General features: G+C 44.1%; 1 protein-coding gene across 2 annotated transcripts in view; it reads right to left on the reverse strand.

Moving 5' to 3' along the window:
* Positions 1–21,816, reverse strand: part of FBXO9 (F-box protein 9) — a 73,077-nt gene that overhangs the window by 23,728 nt on the left and 27,533 nt on the right. For both annotated transcript variants that reach the window (XM_068281371.1, XM_068281370.1), the window contains exons 4-7: positions 18,088–18,145; positions 12,338–12,437; positions 7,030–7,157; positions 3,917–4,031 (exon numbers count right to left, since the gene is read on the reverse strand). In XM_068281371.1, the coding sequence (XP_068137472.1) occupies positions 3,917–4,031; positions 7,030–7,157; positions 12,338–12,437; positions 18,088–18,145 (401 nt within the window). The remainder of the gene's footprint in view (positions 1–3,916; positions 4,032–7,029; positions 7,158–12,337; positions 12,438–18,087; positions 18,146–21,816) is intronic.

Here is a 21,816-nt window from a genome sequence, read left to right on the forward strand (position 1 = left end):
AAATACCGCCCAAATGACCCCATTTTGGAAAGAAGACATCCCAAAGTATTCACTGAGAGGCATGGTGAGTTCAAAGAAGATTTTATTTTTTGTCACAAGTTAGCGGAAGACGACACTTTGAGACCCAAAAAAAAAGGTTTCCATTTCTTCTAACTTGTGACCAAAAAAATAAATAAAAAAAAGAAATCTGCCACGGACTCACCATGCCCCTCTCTGAATAACTTGAAGTGTCTACTTTCCAAAATGGGGTAATTTGTGGGGTGTGTCCTGGCATTTTGGGGGGTGCTAAATTGTAAGCACCCCTGTAAAGCCTAAAGGTGCTCATTGGACTTTGGGCCCCTTAGCGCAGTTAGGCTGCAAAAAAGTGCCACACATGTGGTATTGCCGTACTCAGAAGTAGTATAATGTGTTTTGGGGTGTATTTTTACACATACCCATGCTGGGTGGGAGAAATATCTCTGTAAATGACAATGTTTTTATTTTTTTTTTTATTTTTTTTTTTTTACACACAATTGTTCATTTACAGAGAGACTTCTCCCACCCAGCATGGGTCTGTGTAAAAATACACCCCAAAACACATTATACTACTACTCCTGAGTACAGCGATACCACATGTGTGGCACTTTTTTGCACCCCAACTGCGCTAAGGGGCCCAAAGTCCAATGAGTACCTTTAGGATTTCACAGGTCGTTTTGAGACATTTGGTTTCAAGACTACGCCTCGTGGTTTAGGGCCCCTAAAATGCCAGGGCAGTTTAGGAAACCCACGAGTGACCCCATTTTAGAAAGACAACACCACAAGGTATTCCGTTAGGAGTATGGCAAGTTCATAGAAGATTTTTTTTGTCACAAGTTAGCGGAAATTGACACTTTGTGAAAAAGACCCAATAAAAATCAATTTCCGCTAACTTGTGACAAAAAATAAAATCTTCTATGAACTCACCATACCCCTAACGGAATACCTTGGGGTGTCCGCTTTCTAAAATGGGGTCACTTGTGGGGTTCCTATACTGCCCTGGCATTTTAGGGGCCCTAAACCGTGAGGAGTAGTCTTGAAACCAAATTTCTCAAAATGACCTGTGAAATACTCATTGGACTTTGGGCCCCTTAGCGCAGTTAGGGTGCAAAAAAGTGCCACACATGTGGTACCGCCGTACTCAGGAGAAGTAGTATAATGTGTTTTGTGGTGTATTTTTACATATACCCATGCTGGGTGGGAGAAATCTCTGTAAATGACAATTTTTTTTTTTTTTTTTTTTTTTACACACCATTGTCTATTTACAGAGATATTTCTCCCACCCAGCATGGGTATGTGTAAAAATACACCACAAAACACATTATACTACTTCTCCTGAGTACAGCGATACCACATGTGTGGCACTTTTTTGCACCCTAACTGCGCTAAGGGGCCCAAGATCCTATGAGTACCTTTAGGATTTCACAGGTCGTTTTGAGGCATTTGGTTTCTAGACTACTCCTCACGGTTTAGGGCCCCTAAAATGCCAGGGCAGTATAGGAACCCCACAAGTGACCCCATTTTAGAAAGAAGACACCCCAAGGTATTCCATTAGTAGTACGGTGAGTTTATAGAAGATTTTATTTTGTGTCACAAGTTAGCGGAAATTGTTTTTGTTTTTTTTTCACAAAAAAAGTGTCTTTTTCCACTAACTTGTGACAAAAAAATAAAAACTTCTATGAACTCACCATAGTACTAACTAATACCTTGGGGTGTCTTCTTTCTAAAATGGGGTCACTTGTGGGGTTCTTATACTGCCCTGGCATTTTAGGGGCCCTAAACATGAGTAGTCTGAAAAGTAAATGCCTCAAAATGACCTGTGAATAGGACGTTGGGCCCCTTAGCGCACCTAGACTGCAAAAAAGTGTCACACATGTGGTATCGCCGTACTCAGGAGAAGTAGTATAATGTGTTTTGGGGTGTATTTTTACACATACCCATGCTAGGTGGGAGAAATATCTCTGTAAATGGACAATTGTGTGTAAAAAAAATCAAAACATTGTCATTTACAGAGATATTTCTCCCACCCAGCATGGGTATGTGTAAAAATACACCCCAAAACTCATTATACTACTTCTCCTGAGTACGGAGATACCACATGTGACACTTTTTTGCAGCCTAGGTGCGCTAAGGGGCCCAACGTCCTATTCACGGGTCATTTTCAAAATGCCAGGGCAGTATAGGAACCCCACAAGTGACCCCATTTTAGAAAGAAGACACCCAAAGGTATTCCGTTAGGAGTATGGTGAGTTCATAGAAGATTTTATTTTTTGTCACAAGTTAGTGGAAAATGACACTGTGAAAAAAAACAATAAAAATCAATTTCCGCTAACTTTTGACAAAATATAAAATCTTCTATGAACTCGTCATACACCTAATGGAATACCTTGGGGTGTCTTTTTCTAAAATGGGGTCACTTGTGGGGTTCCTATACTGCCCTGGCATTTTAGGGGCCCAAAACCGTGAGTAGACTGGAAACCAAATGCCTCAAAATGACTGTTCAGGGGTATAAGCATCTGCAAATTTTGATGACAGGTGGTCTATGAGGGGGCGAATTTTGTGGAACCAGTCATAAGCAGGGTGGCCTCTTAGATGACAGGTTGTATTGGGCCTGATCTGATGGATAGGAGTGCTAGGGGGGGGGTGACAGGAGGTGATTGATGGGTGTCTCAAGGGGTGATTAGAGGGGAAAATAGATGCAATCAATGCACTGGGGAGGTGATCGGAAGGGGGTCTGAGGGGGATCTGAGGGTTTGGCCGAGTGATCATGAGCCCACATGGGGCAAATTAGGGCCTGATCTGATGAGTAGGTGTGCTAGGGGGTGACAGGTGGTGATTGATGGGTGTCTCAAGGTGTGATTAGAGGGGGGGGGGGGAATAGATGCAAGCAATGCACTGGCAAGGTGATCAGGGCTGGGGTCTGAGGGCGTTCTGAGGGTGTGGGTGGGTGCCCTAGGGGCAGATAGGGGTCTGATCTGATGGGTAGCAGTGACAGGTGGTGACAGGGGGTGATTGATGGGTAATTAGTGGGTGTTTAGAGGAGAGAACAGATGTAAACCATGCACTTGGGAGGTGATCTGACGGCAGGTTTGCGGGCGATCTGATGGTGTGGGTGGGTGATCAGATTGCCCGCAAGGGGCAGGTTAGGGGCTGATTGATGGGTGGCAGTGACAGGGGGTGATTGATGGGTGATTGACAGGTGATCAGTGGGTTATGACAGGGGGGGATAGATGCATACAGTACACAGGGGGGGGGGGTGATCAGGAGTCCCCAGGGGGCAGTTAGGACCTAAAATAAAAAAATAGCGTTGACAGATAGTGACAGGGAGTGATTGATTGGCGATTAGGGGAGTGATTGGGTGCAAACAGTGGTCTGGGGGGTGGGCAGGGGGGGGGGGGGGGTCTGAGGGGTGCTGTGGGCGATCAGAGGGAAGGGGGGGGGGCAGGATCAGTGTGTTTGGTGCAGACTAGGGTGGCTGCAGCCTGCCCTGGTGGTCCCTCGGACACTGGGACCACCAGGGCAGGAGGCAGCCTGTATAATACACTTTGTATACATTACAAAGTGTATTATACACTTTGTATGCGGCGATCGTGGGGTTAACAACCCGCCGGCGCTTCCGAACGTCCGGCGGGTTGTCGTCGCGGGTGGGCGGAGCCAGTTGTCGGGGAAGCGCGCGTCACTAGTGACGCGATCGCTCCCCGGGCATGCCGAAAGGACGCAACGCCCAAGGGCTTATTGCGGTCCTTTCGCCGTCCACTTTGCTGCCGCCCATCGGCTGTGGGCGGTCGGCAAGTGGTTAAGCACTCTGTTCAATTAAAGCAGCAAAAATGTTGTGGTTACTACAAATTTTAATTTAGAAATTATCTCTATGCACTTATCTAATAAAATGAAATAAAAATACCTTGCACAAATATAAAAGCCTTTGCAGACTAGGGATAATTGTTCTAATGATCGTAGATCAAGCTCGCTGGAAACCACCCAACGGAAAATATACATCAGCACCTCCATAGGGAGCTCTGAAAAACAAACAAAACATTGTCTTGCAGATATCTGCCTCTGTCAAACACCATAGTACTGACTAACCGTGACGCTCAACCCTGTCAAAGTAGCTTTGGCAGTTGCAAGAAAAAAAATTCAAAATAAAAAAATGGCATAAACAAACAAAAAAAAAAAAAAAAAAAAAAAAAAAAAGTACAAGCCAACTTACAGAAGATTCTTTCCTTGGCTTTCAGCTTGATTTTGCACTGCAGCATTTGTTAAAGGGGCACTATGGCGAAAAATTTTAACATTTGAAATATGTGCAAACAGACAAATAAGTAGTACATTTTTTCCCCGAGTAAAATGAGCCATAAATTACTTTTCTCCTATGTTGCTGTCACTTATAGTAGGTAGTAGAAATCTGACTGAAGCGACAGGTTTTGGACTAGTCCATCTCTTCATGGGGGGGGGGGGGGGATTCTCAGGGACTGGTTTATTTTCAAAAGCACTTAGTGAATGGCAGTTGCTTTGTCCAACTGCCAAAAGCTGTGTAGCAAACAGGGAGGCTGGCCAGCATCACTAAATACTTTTTAGGGAATATCTTTATAAAGAATAAAAGCCATGCTGAGAATCCCTATGAAGAGATGAACTAGTCCAAAACCTGTCGCTTCTGTCAGATTTCTACTACCTACTGTAATTGACAGCAACATAGGAGAAAAGTAATTTATGGCTCATTTTACTCTGGAAAAAAACGTACTACTTATTTGTCTATTTTTGCTCATATTTTCAATGTCACAATTTTTCCGCCGTAGTGCCCCTTTAAAGTGCACTAAGCACCCAAGGTACATTTTTCTTTCTTACGATGAACCTTCCCATGAGGGAGATTTGTAAGGCAGCGTGCCATTGGAAGGCCAGAGGGAAACGCCATTGCTTATGTACGGGGAGGGAGCGCTACTCTTCTAGCTAGAAGAGCTGCCCCCCCACCCCCGTAGGTAAGCAATGATGACAGCCCAAACCCCAGTGGCACACTGCATTACAAACCTCCCTTGTGGGGAGGATTTATTGTAAGAAAAGAAATGTACCATGTGTGCACAATTGGGAGAGCTAGACTGTGTTCAGCAGAGCTCCCCAACCCTGTCCTCAAGGCCCACCAACAGTACATGTTTTGCAGAAAACCACAAACATTCACAAGTGAGTTAATTAGTGTCTCAGCAGAGCCGATTACCTACCTGTGTGGATTTCTACAAATCATGCACTGTTGGTGGGCCTTGAGGACAGGGTTGGGGAACACTCTACCTCATGCATCATTTTGAACACAATCAGCAAAAATATTAACACTGTGTGCCTTACTAAGCTACCCTTGTGCCATCAAAACAACTCAAATCATTAAAAGCTTTGTACACACATACAAGGCATGTAGCTTGGCAGGGATCAGGAATCGATCACTTGGGTGACATTGCAGGGCTGACGATGTAGACATGTCACTAGCCTGCAGGCCAGCGATGTGTTCTGTTGCTATTGGGGGGCATAGAGAGGCGTGTGAATAACAATGTGTCGTGCGGGATGAATAGCGAGATCAGTGCCCTTGGCAAATTAATTAACAAGGCTGGCCAAGGCATTGGATGTTAAATTTGACACATGCCACCTAGCTAGAGCTTTTTACAGACCGCTTGCCGCACACCACAGGATAACCTAGATTCAGTGGAGTCAATGCCTTAGGCTTTGTACATACACTAGATGAACTCGGACGAGGTGGCCCATAATGACCATCTCTGCCAAGAAACTATGCCCCATCTGTACACACGCTAGTTTCTCGGCAGAGGTGGTCATTATGGGCCACCTCGTCCGAGTTCATCTAGTGTATGTACAAAGCCTAATGCTGGGTACACACTATGAGATTTTCTGGTCGATTTACTGTCAGATCGATTATTTCCAACATGTCCGATTTGCTTTTCGATCGTTTTCCGAGCATTTTCCGATCGATTTCCGTGCACTTTAATAGGAAATCGATCGGAAAATGCTCGGAAAAAAAGATCGGAAAGCAAATCGAACATGTTGGAAATAATCCATCTGACAGTAAATCGACCAGAAAATCTCATAGTGTGTACCCAGCATGAAAGGCATTGACTCCACTGAATCTAGGTGTGCGGCAAGCGGTCTGTAAAAAGCTCTAGATAGGTGGCATGTGTCAAATTAACATCCCCGTGATCTATGAAGAAACGTGATTCAACAGACCAGGCCATCTCCTTCCATTGTACAGGTAGTATCAGCAGTGGATAGAGATCAGCATGGGCAATCTGACTTGTCTAAGGCTACGCAGCCACATATTCAATAAGCTGTGATGCACTGTTTGCTGACGCTGCTCTCTCATGGCCACTATTAAATCGGTCATGGATTTGTGCTACAGCAGTTTTTCCGTGGGACTGGACCAGATGGACTAAGAATAATAATAATCCTAATGCTAGGTACACACCATACAATTTTCTGTTAGATTCTTCTGTTAGATTTACCTACAACATGGAAAAAAGCTATCTGGCAGGTAAATCTAAGAGAAAATCTAACAGAAAATTGTATGGTGTGTACCTAGCATAACATTTGTTTAGCGCTTTTCTCTTCTCCCTTCTGCGCTCAAGAGCTGCAGCCACTAAGGGCATGCTCAAGGGGCCACCCTGCAGCGTTAGGAAGTCTTGCCCTAGGACTTCGTACTGAATAGATACTGACCCTACCCAGGATCCAAACCCTGATCTCCCACACAAGACCGGAAGTTCTGGAGAAACTCTGACCCAGTCATATAAAAATGTGGCTTTCGTCGAAGTCACGCAGATCCTCATGTTTGCTTATTTTTCCCCACTTAAAACACATCACCTTCAAGAACGTACTGTTCTCTTGCTGCCTGATATATCCCACATGCTTTAAGAACCTAAAGCTTTAGTTTATAGTTTGAAAATCATCAGCATTTGAAGTTGGATTTCTATCAGGGTCTTATTGCTCTGTGTCCCCCTGAGTTTCCAGAAACAAAAATAGGAACAAACATACTTGAAATATGTGTCTGAGTGACATCATACTCTGGCTGGCACAATTTAAGTGAAGTATCTTGAAATGTGAGCTGCTGCTGGAAGTAGGATAATAAGTCAGCCATCTTGTCATCATCAGCATCTTCCATACTGCAAAAGGAAACATTTGTGATCATCTATACAAAGATTTTATTATGATCAATCATCATCAAGTATTTATATAGCACCAACATCTTCTGCAGTGCTGTACAGAGTATATAGTCTTGCCACTAACTGTCCCTCAGAGGGGCTCACAATCTAATCCCTACCATACCCATATGTCTATGTACGTATCGTGTAGTGTATGTATCGTAGATAGAGAGTCGAGAAGAAGTTAACAACAAATGAAACAACATTATGAAGTTCGTTCCCTACCATAAAAGGTCAGCAGTGGCAGGAATAAAACCAGCAGGACCAATAACATGGCCAGTTCTATGTATCTGCTGCACTTCAAAGGACACACAAATAAGGACAATTAAGTTTGCTCTAGGTAGGTTAAAGGGAGGGTTCACGCTAAAAATAAAATATACAAATCTACTTACCTGGGGCTTCCTCCAGCCCGTGGCAGGCAGGACGTGCCCTCGGCGCCGCTCCGGAGGCTCCCAGTCTTCTCTGGTGGCGCACCCGAACTGGCCAGGCCGGCTTCCAGGTCGGGTTCTTCTGCGCTCCAACATGCGTCTCACGCTGACATCATCGGGCGTCCTCCAGTCTGTACTGCGCAGGTGCAGTAGTTCTGCGCCTGCGCAGTACAGCCCAGAGGACGTCCGATGACGTCAGGGCGCACCAGTGAGACGCACGTTGGAGCGCAAAGAACCCGACCTGGAAGCCGGCCTGGCCAGGTCAGGTGCGCCACCGGAGAAGACCGGGAGCCTCCGAAGCGTCGTCGAGGGACGTCCTGGCTGCCACGAGCTGGAGGAAGCCCCAGGTAAGTGTATTTGTATTTTTTTTTTTTTGGTGACACTACGGAACTTCTCTTTAAGTGTGAGTATGAAACACACCTGCTGGGATCATGCAAATGCCCAGTCACCTCACCTACCTGAACTGTTTCTATTATAGTCCTCCACAAGGTACATTACATACAGAGAGAGTTTAGCAGAGAATGACTTTCATTGAAAGTCACTTTTATAGGGACCAATGTGGCGTACATAAGTAATCGCCACCGGGAGACTTGGGCGCAGGATGAAGCTAATGTACAGCTTATCCTGCTGCTGCAAAAGTTCCGGCGACGTTAGTTACTATACCCCCACTAGGTCCACGTGGATAGTGGGGAATTATAGCGTTTTAAAATGTAACTTCTGCTCAGTCTTCTGACGGTGCCGAAGTTACTCAGTGTGCGCCCAAATCTCCTGCACTGTGATTACAGCGATCGACCCATGTATGGATCAAAACATTAACAGTCAAACCAGTTTAAAAATTCTCTCCATTAAAGTAAACCTTAAACAAACAAACAAACAAAAACAAACAAACAAAGTTTCACTTACCTGGGGCTTCTACCAGCCCCCTGCAACCACCCTGTGCCCGCGCCATCCTAGAACGATGCTCTGGTCCCCGTCGCGGCTAAGTTTGTAACTTGGCCATGGCGGGGGACCGGCGCATTGTTCCAGGACAGATGCAGGAGGCTGGTAGAAGCCCAAGGTAAGTGAACATTTTTTGTTTAGTTGAGGTTCACTAAACCTAAAGCCAACTAAAGAAAGAGTTTCACTTACCTGGGGCTTCTACCAGCCCCCCTGTAGCTGTCCTGTGCTCATTCCGGTCCTCAACGATCCTTCATTCTGTCCCGCAGATGCAGGACGTTGACGATTGCGGACAGGAACGTGAACAAGGATACGTGTGCACCAACTCCCAGTTGGCGAAACTGAAATTAAGCCGCGAGGGAACGGAGGATAGTTGAGGACCAGCGCAGGCATATGATGACTGCAGAGGGCTGGTAGAAGGCCCAGGTAAAAAAACTTTCTTTAGTTGCAATTAGGTACACTAAGTTAATATTCAGCTAAAGCCTTTGCCCACTTCTCAATGATTCAAAAACACTACAAAAACATAAATTTTAACTACTGTCTTATAATTCAATGTACTGGGTTAACAGTCATGATTTGCTGGGTTGATAATTGCAACTGTCATGTACTGTCTTGCTGACCAATGGTGGTGGGAAAGCTACATTTAACAGCTTTGGGTTAGTTCACAAGGATGGTTTCTGAGCAGTTAACAGAGTGGTCAATAGCAGCATGATTACTTCTCTGCTAAATGAATTACAGCATTTATGGAGGAGTTAGTGGTAGGAGTTTCAAGCAGTTTGTCAGTTTGTGAATTGCTGCAGTAAGTCTGGCTTTCGTTGACCTTGCTTGCAACTTCTGCGAGCCGGTTGTCACTTCAATCACTTTAGTGGAAAACAATGTTCTATGCTTTCAAATGCAGCTGCATTGACAACCTCCTGTAAATGCCTTCAGCTGTTTTCTCCAAACATCTAGGCAGACTGAGGTGGGACGTATTTTTGTAATTTAATATTGAAGTTATTTCTGCATTTCAATATGCAGCCATTTTTAGATATTCAAAACAGAATGTAAGCATTAATAGCATGTTTTGCATCCATGGCAGCAGTACTCTAAGCATACAGACTGACCAGAAATCTCTAGTTTTCTACACAAGCAATTTCTTGCAGAGTCTAGGAATTATTTCTATTCTTCTAGAACATCTGGACTAATCTAGCATAATAAACGACCATCTAACAATTTCTGTTCAGAACAGCCTGGAATGGCTAAATATGTGCAAAATGGTTTCAAGATGCATATAAACACAAAGAGGAAACTGAAGAATTTGCCAAAATCATTGTAAATGTTTACAGCTCACCTGTAGGGGGGAAGACTTTTTACCCCCCTAAAAAATAGGTGGAATTTACCATTAAGCTGTAAACATGTAAAACATAAAGTGCGTACACGCACTACTATAAGGAACAACGGGTCCGTCAGACCCTCCCGCTGAGCGGGCGTTCCAGCGACAGTAGAGCGTGTGTACAGTCTGTCGGCAGACTGATAACACTGTTTCTGACCGATCAGCTGAGTGGATTGTTCAGAAACTGTGCTATCAGGCTGCCGACAGACTGTACACACGCTCTACTATCGCTGGAACGCCCGCCCAGTGGGAGGGTCTGATGGACCAGTCGTTTCTTATAGTAGTGCGTGTGTACGCACCTTAACACACATGCACCTCTGCCCTGCCTAGTTTTCCCTCTTCAAATAATTGTAACTGTTGTAGTTCTCAACACAAAACAAAAACACACTCTGGAGAACTAATTCTTTAATAATTTCTCCTAGTGCCAAAAAAGTAGTATCTACAATAGACGCTCAACACATAAAACACTGTTTCAAACAACCGCCATTCATCATATTGGAGTGGCTTGATGAAACTATATTTCCAGAAATGTTATGCTTGATGTAAAGCTCTGAGGTACTTAGCATGCAAAGGGGTACTGACATGTGGCTGAGCTACCAGTTACATAACTGGACTGTTTGGTAGAGCAGCGTAAAAGTGGCCATCGATCGTTTACAAACGATTCTTCATATAAACTAGCAGAAATCATCATTTGGGACCACTTATGGACAGAAATCTAACCAATCCAATCAGATCAATGAAATCGATCTGATCTTCGGATCGAACCAGTCAATCTGTTTGGATAGGAGATTGTCCATTAGTGGTCCCAAATGATCATTTCCAGAACTGTTCGCAAATGATCGTTTGGCAAATTGTATCATTAGTGGCCACCATTTCTTGGACAGCTCCTGATGTTACTTCCCATTTGTTTAGAACTAACAGTGTAGACTATTTTTCAGTCTTGTCAATGATTGCTCTCACATTCATATTTTGTCATACTTTGTTAACATGCCAGATCTTTTTCTTTCACTGGGGTGAGCTGCCACAGATATAAACATGAAGCACTGTACAGTACCAGAGGCAGCTTCCATGCACATCAGGAGACAGGTCAGACATACACCCAAGCCACACTGAAGTGAAACCATGCACCTGTACACCAATCCACCCCTTCACCAATTCTGTTGGGAGTCATAGAAACTGTGTCAATATGGCTGTGTTGGTGGCTGGATAGTGTTAGGCCCCATTCACACTTGAGCGGGAATCACGCGATTCCAGCTCAGCGCAAAACGCTAGCAGTTTTTAAAATCCGCTATCCCATGTAAGCCTATGGCAGTGTTCTAGTTAACCACAAACGCGTGACATGCAGCGTTTTGCTGGCGATTAGCATGCATAGCACCGCTAATCGCGATCGCTCCCAAAACGCTGCAGTGTCCAGTGATTTTTCTGCGTTAATCGTGGAAAAATCACCCCCGCAGTTTTGCGGTTTTAGGTGTTAATGGGGCCTAATGGTTAAGGGCTCCGCCTCTGACACAGGAGACCAGGGTTCCAATCTCGGCTCTGCCTGTTCAGTAAGCCAACACCTATTCAGTAAGGAGTTTAACTGCAGTAAACGCAGTTTAATTGAAATGTGACATTAGCGAACACAGCAAATGTTCATCCTATTTGGAGTCACACAAGAGAGAGAGAAGCAGTAACCAGGTGTTTGGTATCAAAGGTGAAAAAACAAGCAAACATTCATAGTAGGATGTAGAGGCAATATGTCACTTTGGACAGTTTAAGATTAGCACAAAAAGTGCCCGTTTCCATTATGTCCGAATTTCCCACATGGGAGTTGCCTATTCAATTCAAAAATTTGCTGTCGAAAATGCACGCCGATGCGATTCGCACAGCATGCCGCAGTTTTCCGTAGCATGTATCCGAATGCCGTGCCTATTTCAAGTCGTCTCAGGTTCTTTTTAAGCCTGCTGAAGCAACACAGGAAGCTACATACTGCTTTTTTAATATCTGTAGGTTTTTGAAGCCTACTACTTGAAATTTGGTACCACTGGATTGTTCTCTGTCATGCATGGCTCCAAAGCAGTGGCCTCCTTGCTGGGGTTCACTAAAACCACATTTCGCATCAGACCAGTGTACGTAATTTGTACGTAATGTACAACGCTCTACAACATTGATCTGATATTGTATCGCTACATTAAATTTACTTTCTTTCTCTGGCTCATATAAAACATACTACAAAATGGTGAAGCGCATCTTTTCTTTATTTTGCAAGAATGTTCATATGCCTTGTTACTTTAGAATAACGGTTATTGAATACATAAAAAAAAAAAAAAAAAAAAAAAAAAAAAAAAAGGGTGTCTGAATGGCCTTGTGTCTTTATTGCCATTTAAAATAAATAAAAATTGTTTATTAGTTTTCCTGGTACATACAAGTTTTTCCCTACGCCTTCACCATCTGGGGACCAGTTGTAATTAATCTTGAACTCTATGTCAGGCACAAGCTGCATGGCTTGCCGGTAAAACTTGATAGCTGTCAAAAAAAAAAAAAAAAAAAAAATTTAACCAGTTATTACACATTTCTTACCATTATGTGTACAGACTTCATTGTGTGCAATGAGCATTTACTAGCACTTGGAGTTGAAAGGATGTCTTTTGACCTGCCTACAAGCTATAAAGAAAAAAATATATAAGGGCAGTGTACACAGTCATGTGGTACTGAACCCATGACTAACCAGAAGAAGGGGGGGGATTTGAGTCTCAGTCACTTCCTCCAGTATGCTGGATATGACGAGGGTCACTCGGGGACGCACAACTGCACCGCACACTGGATTCAGCATTCTGGATATGACGGGGGCCACTCAGGGAAGTTACAACCGCCACCTCTAACACTGTAAATGCCAGACGCCATTCGGGGGGAGTCTCAGCCACCTCCTCCACCGTGCTAGATATGCTGGGGCCACTTGTGGGGAGTCACCAGTGTCACCTCCAACACTGCATATGCTGTGGCCACTCGGCAGAGTCACAGCCACCACCTGCACCATGCTGGATATGCCGGTAAGTGAAAGACTCATACTGGCTGGCATATGTGGGTAACGAGGAGACCCTGCTCAGGGTAGGAGTGATGGTGGTGGGTCTAGAAATCTGTTAGTTTATGGCTGGGCTATGTGTCACTGATAATGAGAAATTGATGCAGAAATTGATGTGGGGCTGGTGTTGATTACATTTGATTTACAGTATGGTGCTTCCAAAGGGTCATAACTAGCAACTTTTGCTTTCTTTTTATGTTTGGGGAGTATAGGATTATGTAGTGTGCTCCCATTCAGTAAATGTTGTAAAACTGCTCTGCACATGACAGGGGGCACAAAGCCATCACTGCTGCATTCTGCCAGCCCCACCAAAAAATTGCAACTTACTTACCTGGGGCCTCTTGCAGCACCAGCGCAGTCTATCAGGTTCCAGCTGCATTTGCCTCGGCTTATACTTGAGTCAATAACTTTTTCCTGTTTTTCTAGGTAAAAGTTGGGGGGTTGGCTTATGCTCGGGTCGTATTCTACTCTAGTATACTGTATACGGTATTACACAACACTGCTTCTGTGAGCTAATCCACTACTCGTGGAAACTCAGCCAGCCTTCTCACCAGGAGCTACCGACCTCAGACAATGTTCAGCCTCTCAGTGTGCTACTGAACTGAAGTATTTTGACTTGTTTACAACAAAAAGTCTGCCTGTTAAAGAGACTCTGAAGCGAGAATAAAACTCGTTTCAGAGCTTATATTCAGCAGGTGCATGTGTGCCCTTGCTAAAACGCCGCTTTCCCGCGGCTGAACGGGGGTCCCTTACCCCCCAAATCCCCCCCTGCAAATCTACGACCAACTTGGTCGTAGATTTTGCTGCTGCTGGTGGCAGGGCTAACGGCTGCAGCCCTGCCTCACACGAGTCTATCAGCGGCGGATCTCCGCCTCTCCCCCGCCCCTCTCAGTGAAGGAAGACTGAGAGGGACGGGAGAGAGGCAGAGATACGCGCTGACAGACGTGTGTGAGGCAGGGCTGCGGCCATTAGCCCTGCCTCACCAGGAAGAGATCCCCGCAAAGAACGGAGGGGATTTGGGAGGTAAGGGACCCCCGTTCAGCCGCGGGATAGTGGCGTTTTAGCAGGGGCACACATGCATATAAGAGCTGAAGCGAGTTTTATTCTCGCTTCAGACTCTCTTTAACTAGCATGGAGTACAACATTTCCAGGAAGTTTTTAACACTTAAAGCTAAAAGTATTAAAGGCACCTGCTGCCTCATAGCTGCCCAAAGTGATTTCTGTGTACACATAAGTCTCCACTCCACCTAGGCTACAGGCACAGTAGTCGGACTTAAAGTACTGTACAGGTCAAGAGAGAAACATGGAAACAATGTTATGCCTGACAGTTACATTGAAGTGTAACTGTCAGGCATAAAATAAATTCTTTATTTTTATCTGGTAACAAGTAATAAGGATGCTAACCAGGCAATCCAAGTGTAAAAAAAACCCAAAACAAACAAAACAAAAAAACAAAACAAAAAAAACAAAAAAAAAACTCCCTTACTTTTCTTCTCCATAAAACATTCCCCAGTTTCCCTGACTGTTATTTGGTACACCTGCCGAACAAAGGAAGTTGCAGGGCATGCTGGGTTTTCTTTTTTTTCTTTACTTTCCCCCCAGACATAACTACTGCAGCCTGATGCCTCTTTCCCTCCCTTTTTCCCTTCCCACACCTCTGTTCATCTCTGATTGGCTAATATTTCTCATGCTGAGACAGGTTATAAAAGTAGAGCAAGTATTTATCTACTTATATGCGTTTTTTTTCTGAGATAGTATGGTTGACAGCTCCTCTAAAGAAACGTCTGGATATAACCATGGTATCTGTATGAGCAGCCTTGTAAGCTTACACTGACTAGACATCTTACAATCTTATTGTACAATCTGCTTAAAGAGAACCTGAGACGAAAAGAAGAAAACAAAAAAACAAAAAAAAAAAAAAAACATTTCATACCTGGGACTTCCTCCAGCCCCCATCAAGCTAACTGGTTCTTCGCCATCCTCCTCCGCTGGACAGCCCAGTAACTTTGCATGTCGGCACAGTCGGCCACGCGCGCTCCTGCGGTTGGGAGCATTTTGCGCAGAAGTATTGTGCAGAAGCAAAACTCTCCTGGGGACCAAAGCGCGTGCACACACAGACATGATGGAGACACAGACGGGAGTGCGCATGTGCAGTATGCCCCAACTTGCAAAGTTACCGGGCCGCCAAGCGGAGGATCCAGGTGGCGGTGGAGGATGGCGAGGGACCGACCAGCCTTAAAGAACCGAGGGACCGATCAGCCTGGAGGAAGCCCCAGGCATATATAAAAAAAACTTTGTTTTTCCTCGCCACAGGTTCTCTAAAGGAAACGGTACAGAAATCCAGATTGGTAACAATTCAGTGACACCATAAAAATAAAATAGCTCTGCATGAAAATAATGGAGCAAGGAGCAATGTTTTCATTAAACTAAAGCAGATTGTGAAGGTAACCACACAAAGTACAATCATGGTTTTGTCTTTTACATTTTGAATAGGGATCGTCAATGAGATGCAAATAATTCCGAGTTCATGCAGGATTAGGCAAATTCTTTATGAAAAGGTTTACTGCTTGAAACAGACTGGTCGAATCCTACCACAGTGGAATTTGATTGGTCCATGTTCAAGCGGCATACAGAATTTGCATAACCCCGTATTAAAGGGAACCTAAACTAGAGGAGGATATAGATTTTTCCTTTTAAAATAATAACGGTTGCCTGACTCTCCTGCTGATCCTATGTCTCTAATACTTTTAGCCACAGCCCCTCAACAAGCATGCAGATCAGGTACTCTGACTGAAGCCATACTGGATTAGCTGCATGCTTGTTTCAGGTGTATGATTCAGCCACTACTGCAGCCGAACAGATCAGCAGGACTGACAAGAAACTGGTATTGTTTAAAAGGAAACATCCATATCCCTCTCAGTTAAAGGTTCCCTTTAACTCAGATTTGCATCTCATCAACATCCCCTAATTTTGGATACACAATTTTACTTTTGTACTAACCCAAGTATAAAATGAAAGATGGACAAGACAAACACATAGCACTGAAGCCATCTAGCAGACAGTAAAAATGAAGTACAGCGCAGTAAAGAGAAGCTTACATTGAGGACAGAGAAGAGGTTACGTCTAGGTGTGCTGTGCAGGTTCAGCACTTACAGAGAGTAAAGGAGGCCATACACAGATTTCCTTATTCAATTTATTACACATTCGATTAATCTACTGAGAATCTTTTCCCCAAAATGTCAGATCGATAGATTTTTGATCCATTTTAAACAAAAATCAATTGAAAGAATCAATCGGACAGGATGGAAAATGTAAAACAATCAGGGGCAGGGCAAGAGCATTGGCAGATCGTAGCCTATAGCTTTGCACTGCATTGAACAGTGCAACCCTGCTGGAATCTATTGGAAATTGATGTGCAATGTATAGTAGGAATCTATCTGTTCTGAATGGATTCTTTTCGGGAAAGGAATCGATCGTTTTGGAACATTGGGTGGAAATCTAGATTATGACCAGCTTTACAAGAACAGTCAAATATGGTAAAAACAGACACTGCAGTGCATAGGAGGGGAGGGGGGGGAATAGAGACAATGGACAAATTAAACGCTTAGGGCCCGTTCACACCTGAGCGGGAATCGCACGATTCCCGCTCACGGCAAACCGCTAGCGCTTCTGCAATAACCGCTACACAATGTAGCGAGTGGCAGTGTTCTCACTGCCGCGGTTGCGGTTAGCGATAACCGCAACCGCGCTGCATGCAGTGGTTTGCCGGCGACGAGCGTTCCGCGATTTGCGATCGTGATTAGCGTGCATAGCACGCTAATCGCGATCGCTCCCAAACCGCCGCAGTGTCCAGTGATTTTCCCGCAATAATCGCGGAAAAATCACTCCCGCAAAACGCCGGCGGTAATCTCGGTTTTAAGTGTGAATGGGCCCTAAGTGTGTGGAGTGTGTGAAGAGGATAATGCTGGGAATACACCATGCATTTTTACAGCAGATAAGATGGTTCGATAGATAATTTCCCACATGTACGATCTCACGTTCAATTGTTTTGCTGCTCGATTTCTCAAAGAAGTGAATGGAAAACAAAAACGATCGAATGGCAAAAACGATCGAGCAGAGAATTATGTATTCCCAGCATTAGAAGGGAAGTGGACATACTGAGACATGGCAAATAAGATTACTGCTTGTGCGCATGAGGTGATCTTAGCTCTGTGAATGTCTCCATTGAGGTGTTAGTGATGTATTTTATTCACACATAGAATATCTGGATATAATTTTAAAGAATTATAGCCCAACTTTAAGCTACATACACACCAAGGGTAACTAACTATAAGCCAAAATAATCACAACTTGTTGTGTTTGGTGACAGGTTAGGTGGTGTCTAACCCATGGCACAACACTAGCACTGGCCAAGAATTTTCCATCTTGGGCAAGCACTAAAAAAGGAGGACACCAAAGTTGGCGGGGACACCTATACACACTCTAGGTTCATCCAAGATGATCATTAACAAATTGTTTTGTGCAAACAGAATTTAAAGTTTGCTCATAGCTTTACTGTGACATCTGGTGCAAAACACAGCAAGAAAACATCATATACAGGATGGAAATGCATTCTTGTTTCTCATCAGTAGTAGTCCTTGTCCCAATTCAAATACTAGTAAGGCCTAGTTCACAATAGACCCGTTGCCATCCGTATTTCGGCAACGCCTACAGAGGCAGACACACATGAACATTAGAAGTGCATAGACTGCACTGTGAGGTTTACATTATATGTGCTGCATAGCAGTGCGATACATGGATAGCACTGTTGCACGCATTTTTTTTGCCACAACTCATGGCTGACCCATTCACTACAGTGAATGGGTTCTGCCACACAACGCATAGAAGCGCAGATGGCAGTGCGATTGTGCGCGTTGGGTTCTGATCGCCTGGCCATCTGCGTTTGTCAATGTGAACAAGGCCTTATAACTGCAGAAATCATAACAGGTACACAGGTTCACAGTAAAAAGGATTTCTGGATTGAAGTTAATATTTTAAAAAAAGTTTATACGTAAATAGTTGATTGACAACAGACGATACAGAAAAACAAAATACCTTCGTAAAGTGCCCCATTTTGCTCCTGCTCTGCAGCTTTAAGGAAAAGTTCTCTCGCCTGTGGGCAAAACAACAAACTTTAGTTGAAAACATTCCATTTACAGAAACTTGAAACAGGGGAGCAGATTCGTGAAAAGTGTAAGGAAACCTGAACTACAACTGGTGCAAAATAATGGAGCAGATGACCAGGATCCAAACTGTTCGCTCTGAGCAGCTGCTGAGCTTCTGCGTCCATTTTGCTCCAGTTATTCTTGCACTGGTTTTAATAAAAAGGACCACGTGCACAGCTCACAAAATGTTCCACTCATCAATGAATATGACGGGAAAAAAAAAGGTCCAAATACCACCAGTAACTTGTCTCCCTATAACTGGTACATTCTTCCTCCAAAAGTGGGGGGAAAAAACGGAGTGCGACATATTCTGAATGTGCGCCAAGAGTATGTGTCCCTGTGGCAGGTGTGGAAATGCAGAGTGCAGCGGAAGCTCTTAGGAGAAGGGAATTAATAAGTGAATTGCAGCGACGCCCTGCTCCACATGCATTGCCTCGTTCTGCCCCTCAGCACGGACCGTGGATGAGACAGTCTCCTCCCCCTCCCTGCATGCTGCCCAATCCCTGCCACGGGCGAGCCGTTATCAGGCAGGACAGGTGGGCAGTTAGTACTGTGTAATTATACAAAGGGATGGGAGCAGTGCGGTGGAGGAGTTGCAGGTAAGTATGACATGCTGGGAGGGAGATGGCATTCGTAAGCCAGGCTGCCCTGACACTGATCTCTCTGCTCCTCTGAGTGGCCGGGCTCAGCTATGCTGTGTGCAGGAGCTTCTCAGGTCTTTGGTGTCACGTGACTACATGGAATGCTGAGCGCTCTTCTCTGAGGTCACTCTACTAATTTCCTGTTTCAAGCTGGATAGGTACCATAAGTGCTGCCGCTGCACATCACACAATCCCCTTCTTCTGCAAAGCATATGACATGTACAGCATTCATACATGCCATGCTCAATACAGCCTTATTACAGTTCCACCTTCTTTGTGTAACTTAGCTTATATAGTGCTAGTGTAGTGTTAGTGTAGGATAGCTGGTGGGGGCAGCAGGGGTAAGTGATAGTTTGAGGAGGAAAGGCCTATAAGATGTCCCATGCACCAAAGATGCACCAGGTTTAGTAGAATTCTGTTTTTCCGTGGTTTTTGTCCACTAAACCTAGGTGCGCTTTATAGTCTAAAAATACAGGACTTGTTATTCCCAGCATATCTACAAGTACCATAAATAAAAGTAGAAAAAACATCCTCTCTATATATCAGTTATTACAAGAAACACATACTTTAAAACAAAAACTTTATCATTATGGCCAAAATGGGCTGTTGGCTATAATGCATTCCTGCCTGAAGAAGACTGCAATAATACTAAATGATAACTAGCAAACACTGTTGTGCAGCATCCATCTACATTGAGGGAAAATGTAAAATGTAAGTGTAGGTTGCATTCACAGTGGGACGTTGTGGAGCTGCGGTATAAAGTCTTATAACGCAGCTTATCGCACTGCAATGATAATCCTATGGCCCGTTCACAGTGCGACGTTAAAGCCGCGTTGAAAAATGTTGCATTTTGGTAACTCACTGCTTGCAGTGCGTTACCTCTAAACGCAGACGCGTTGCGACTTTAACGTAGCATTAAGACGCAACGTGCCACTGTGAATGCGACCCCCCAAAAAAACTTCAGGAAAGTGTTTTTAAATGCATTTTGTGAGAAATATCACAATTTAAAATCGCACAAGGTTTTGTGCATTACACTTCAAAAAAGCCAGTGTTTAGATCAATTTCAAGATAAACATTTTATGTTAAAGTAAAAGAACTATTTTGACTCAGAGTATTCCACATCTCTGATCTGTGATGTGGCATGTTCCAATTTCGTCTTTCGTTTACCCTTATGGAGCCCACTAATGACACAATTTTTTTTTCTTTTATGCCCAATCTTACCAAATCTCACATTTTGAATGAATACTAGAGATGATGTAGTCACTCATATTACATTGAGGTGGTAAGATTGGAAAAAAAAAAAAAAAAAAAAAAAAAAAAAAAAAAAGTAGAGTTAGTGGTCACCTTAACCACTTAAAGTGAACCTTAAGTGAAAAAAAAAAAAAAATAAAAATTAGTTTTACTCACCTGGGGCTTCCCTCAGCCCCCTGCAGCTGTTCGGTGCCCTCGCCGTGTCTCTCTGATCCTCCCTTCCTCGCCGGCGACCACTTCCGGTTTCGCCGTCAGGACCAGACAGGCTGGGCACGCGAGTGATTCTTCGCGGTCCCAGCCACAATATCTCTCCCTATGCTACTATTGCGGCAAGGAAGGCCGCAATAGCAGCATAGGGGGAAATACTGTTACTGGGAATGCGAAGAATCACTCGCTTTCCCAGCCTGTCGGGTCCTGACGGCGAAACCGGAAGTGGTCGCCGGCGAGGACGGGAGGATCATAGAGACACGTCGAGGGCACCGATCAGCTGGAGGGGGCTGAGGGAAGCCCCAGGTGAGTAAAACTCTTTTTTTTGTCACTTAAGTGCCTCTTTAAGGACTCAGCCTTTACCCCCCCCCCCCATAAGGACCAGCGCTGTTTTTTCCCATTCAGACCCACTGCAGCTTTAATGGTTTATTGCTCGGTCATACAACCTACTGTCTAAATGAAATTTAATGACCCCATTTTGGAAAGAAGACACCCCAAAGTATTCACTGAGAGGCATGGCGAGTTCATAGAAGATTTTATTTTTTGTCACAAGTTAGCGGAAAATGACACTTTGTGACGAGAAAAAAAAAAATTTCAATTTCTGCTAACTTGTAACAAAAAAAATGAAATCTGCCATGGACTCACCATGCCCCTCAATGAATACCTTGAAGTGTCTACTTTTCAAAATGGGGTCATTTGTGGGGTGTTTACTGTCCTGGCATTTTGGGGGGTGCTGAATTGTAAGCACCCCTGTAAAGCCTAAAAGGTAGTCATTGCACTGTGGGCCCCTTAGCGCAGTTTGGCTGCAAAAAAGTGTCACACATGTGGTATCGCCGTACTCGGGAGAATATAAATGTGTTTTGGGGTGCATTTTTACACATAACCATTTTTTTTTTTTTTTTTTTTTTTTTTTTATACACACACAATTGTCCATTTACAGAGATATTTCTCCCACCCAGCATGGGTATGTGTAATAATACACCCCAAAACACATTGTACTACTTCTCCTGAGTACGGCGATACCACATGTGTGGCACTTTTTTTGCACCCTAACTGCGCTAAGGGGCCCAGAGTCCCATGAGTACCTTTAGGATTTCACAGGTCTTTTTGAGACATTTGGTTTCAAGACTACTCCTCACGGTTTAGGGCCCCTAAAATGCCAGGGCAGTATAGGAACCCCACAAGTGACCCCATTTTATAAAGAGGACATCCCAAGGTATTCCGTTAGGTGTATGGTGAGTTCATAGAAGATTTTATTTTTTGTCACAAGTTAGTGGAAAATGACACTTTGTGAAAAAAACAATAAAAAAAAACAATAAAAATCAATTTCCGCTAACTTTTGACAAAATATAAAATCTTCTATGAACTCATCATACACCTAACGGAATACCTTGGGGTGTCCTTTTTATAAAATGGGGTCACTTGTGGGGTTCCTATACTGCCCTGGCATTTTAGGGGCTCAAAACCGTGAGGAGTAGTCTGGAAACCAAATGCCTCAAAATGCCTGTTCAGGGGTAGAA

The sequence above is a fragment of the Hyperolius riggenbachi genome, chromosome 4 (genome assembly GCF_040937935.1).
Source record: "Hyperolius riggenbachi isolate aHypRig1 chromosome 4, aHypRig1.pri, whole genome shotgun sequence".
Taxonomy (NCBI): Eukaryota; Metazoa; Chordata; class Amphibia; order Anura; family Hyperoliidae; genus Hyperolius; species Hyperolius riggenbachi.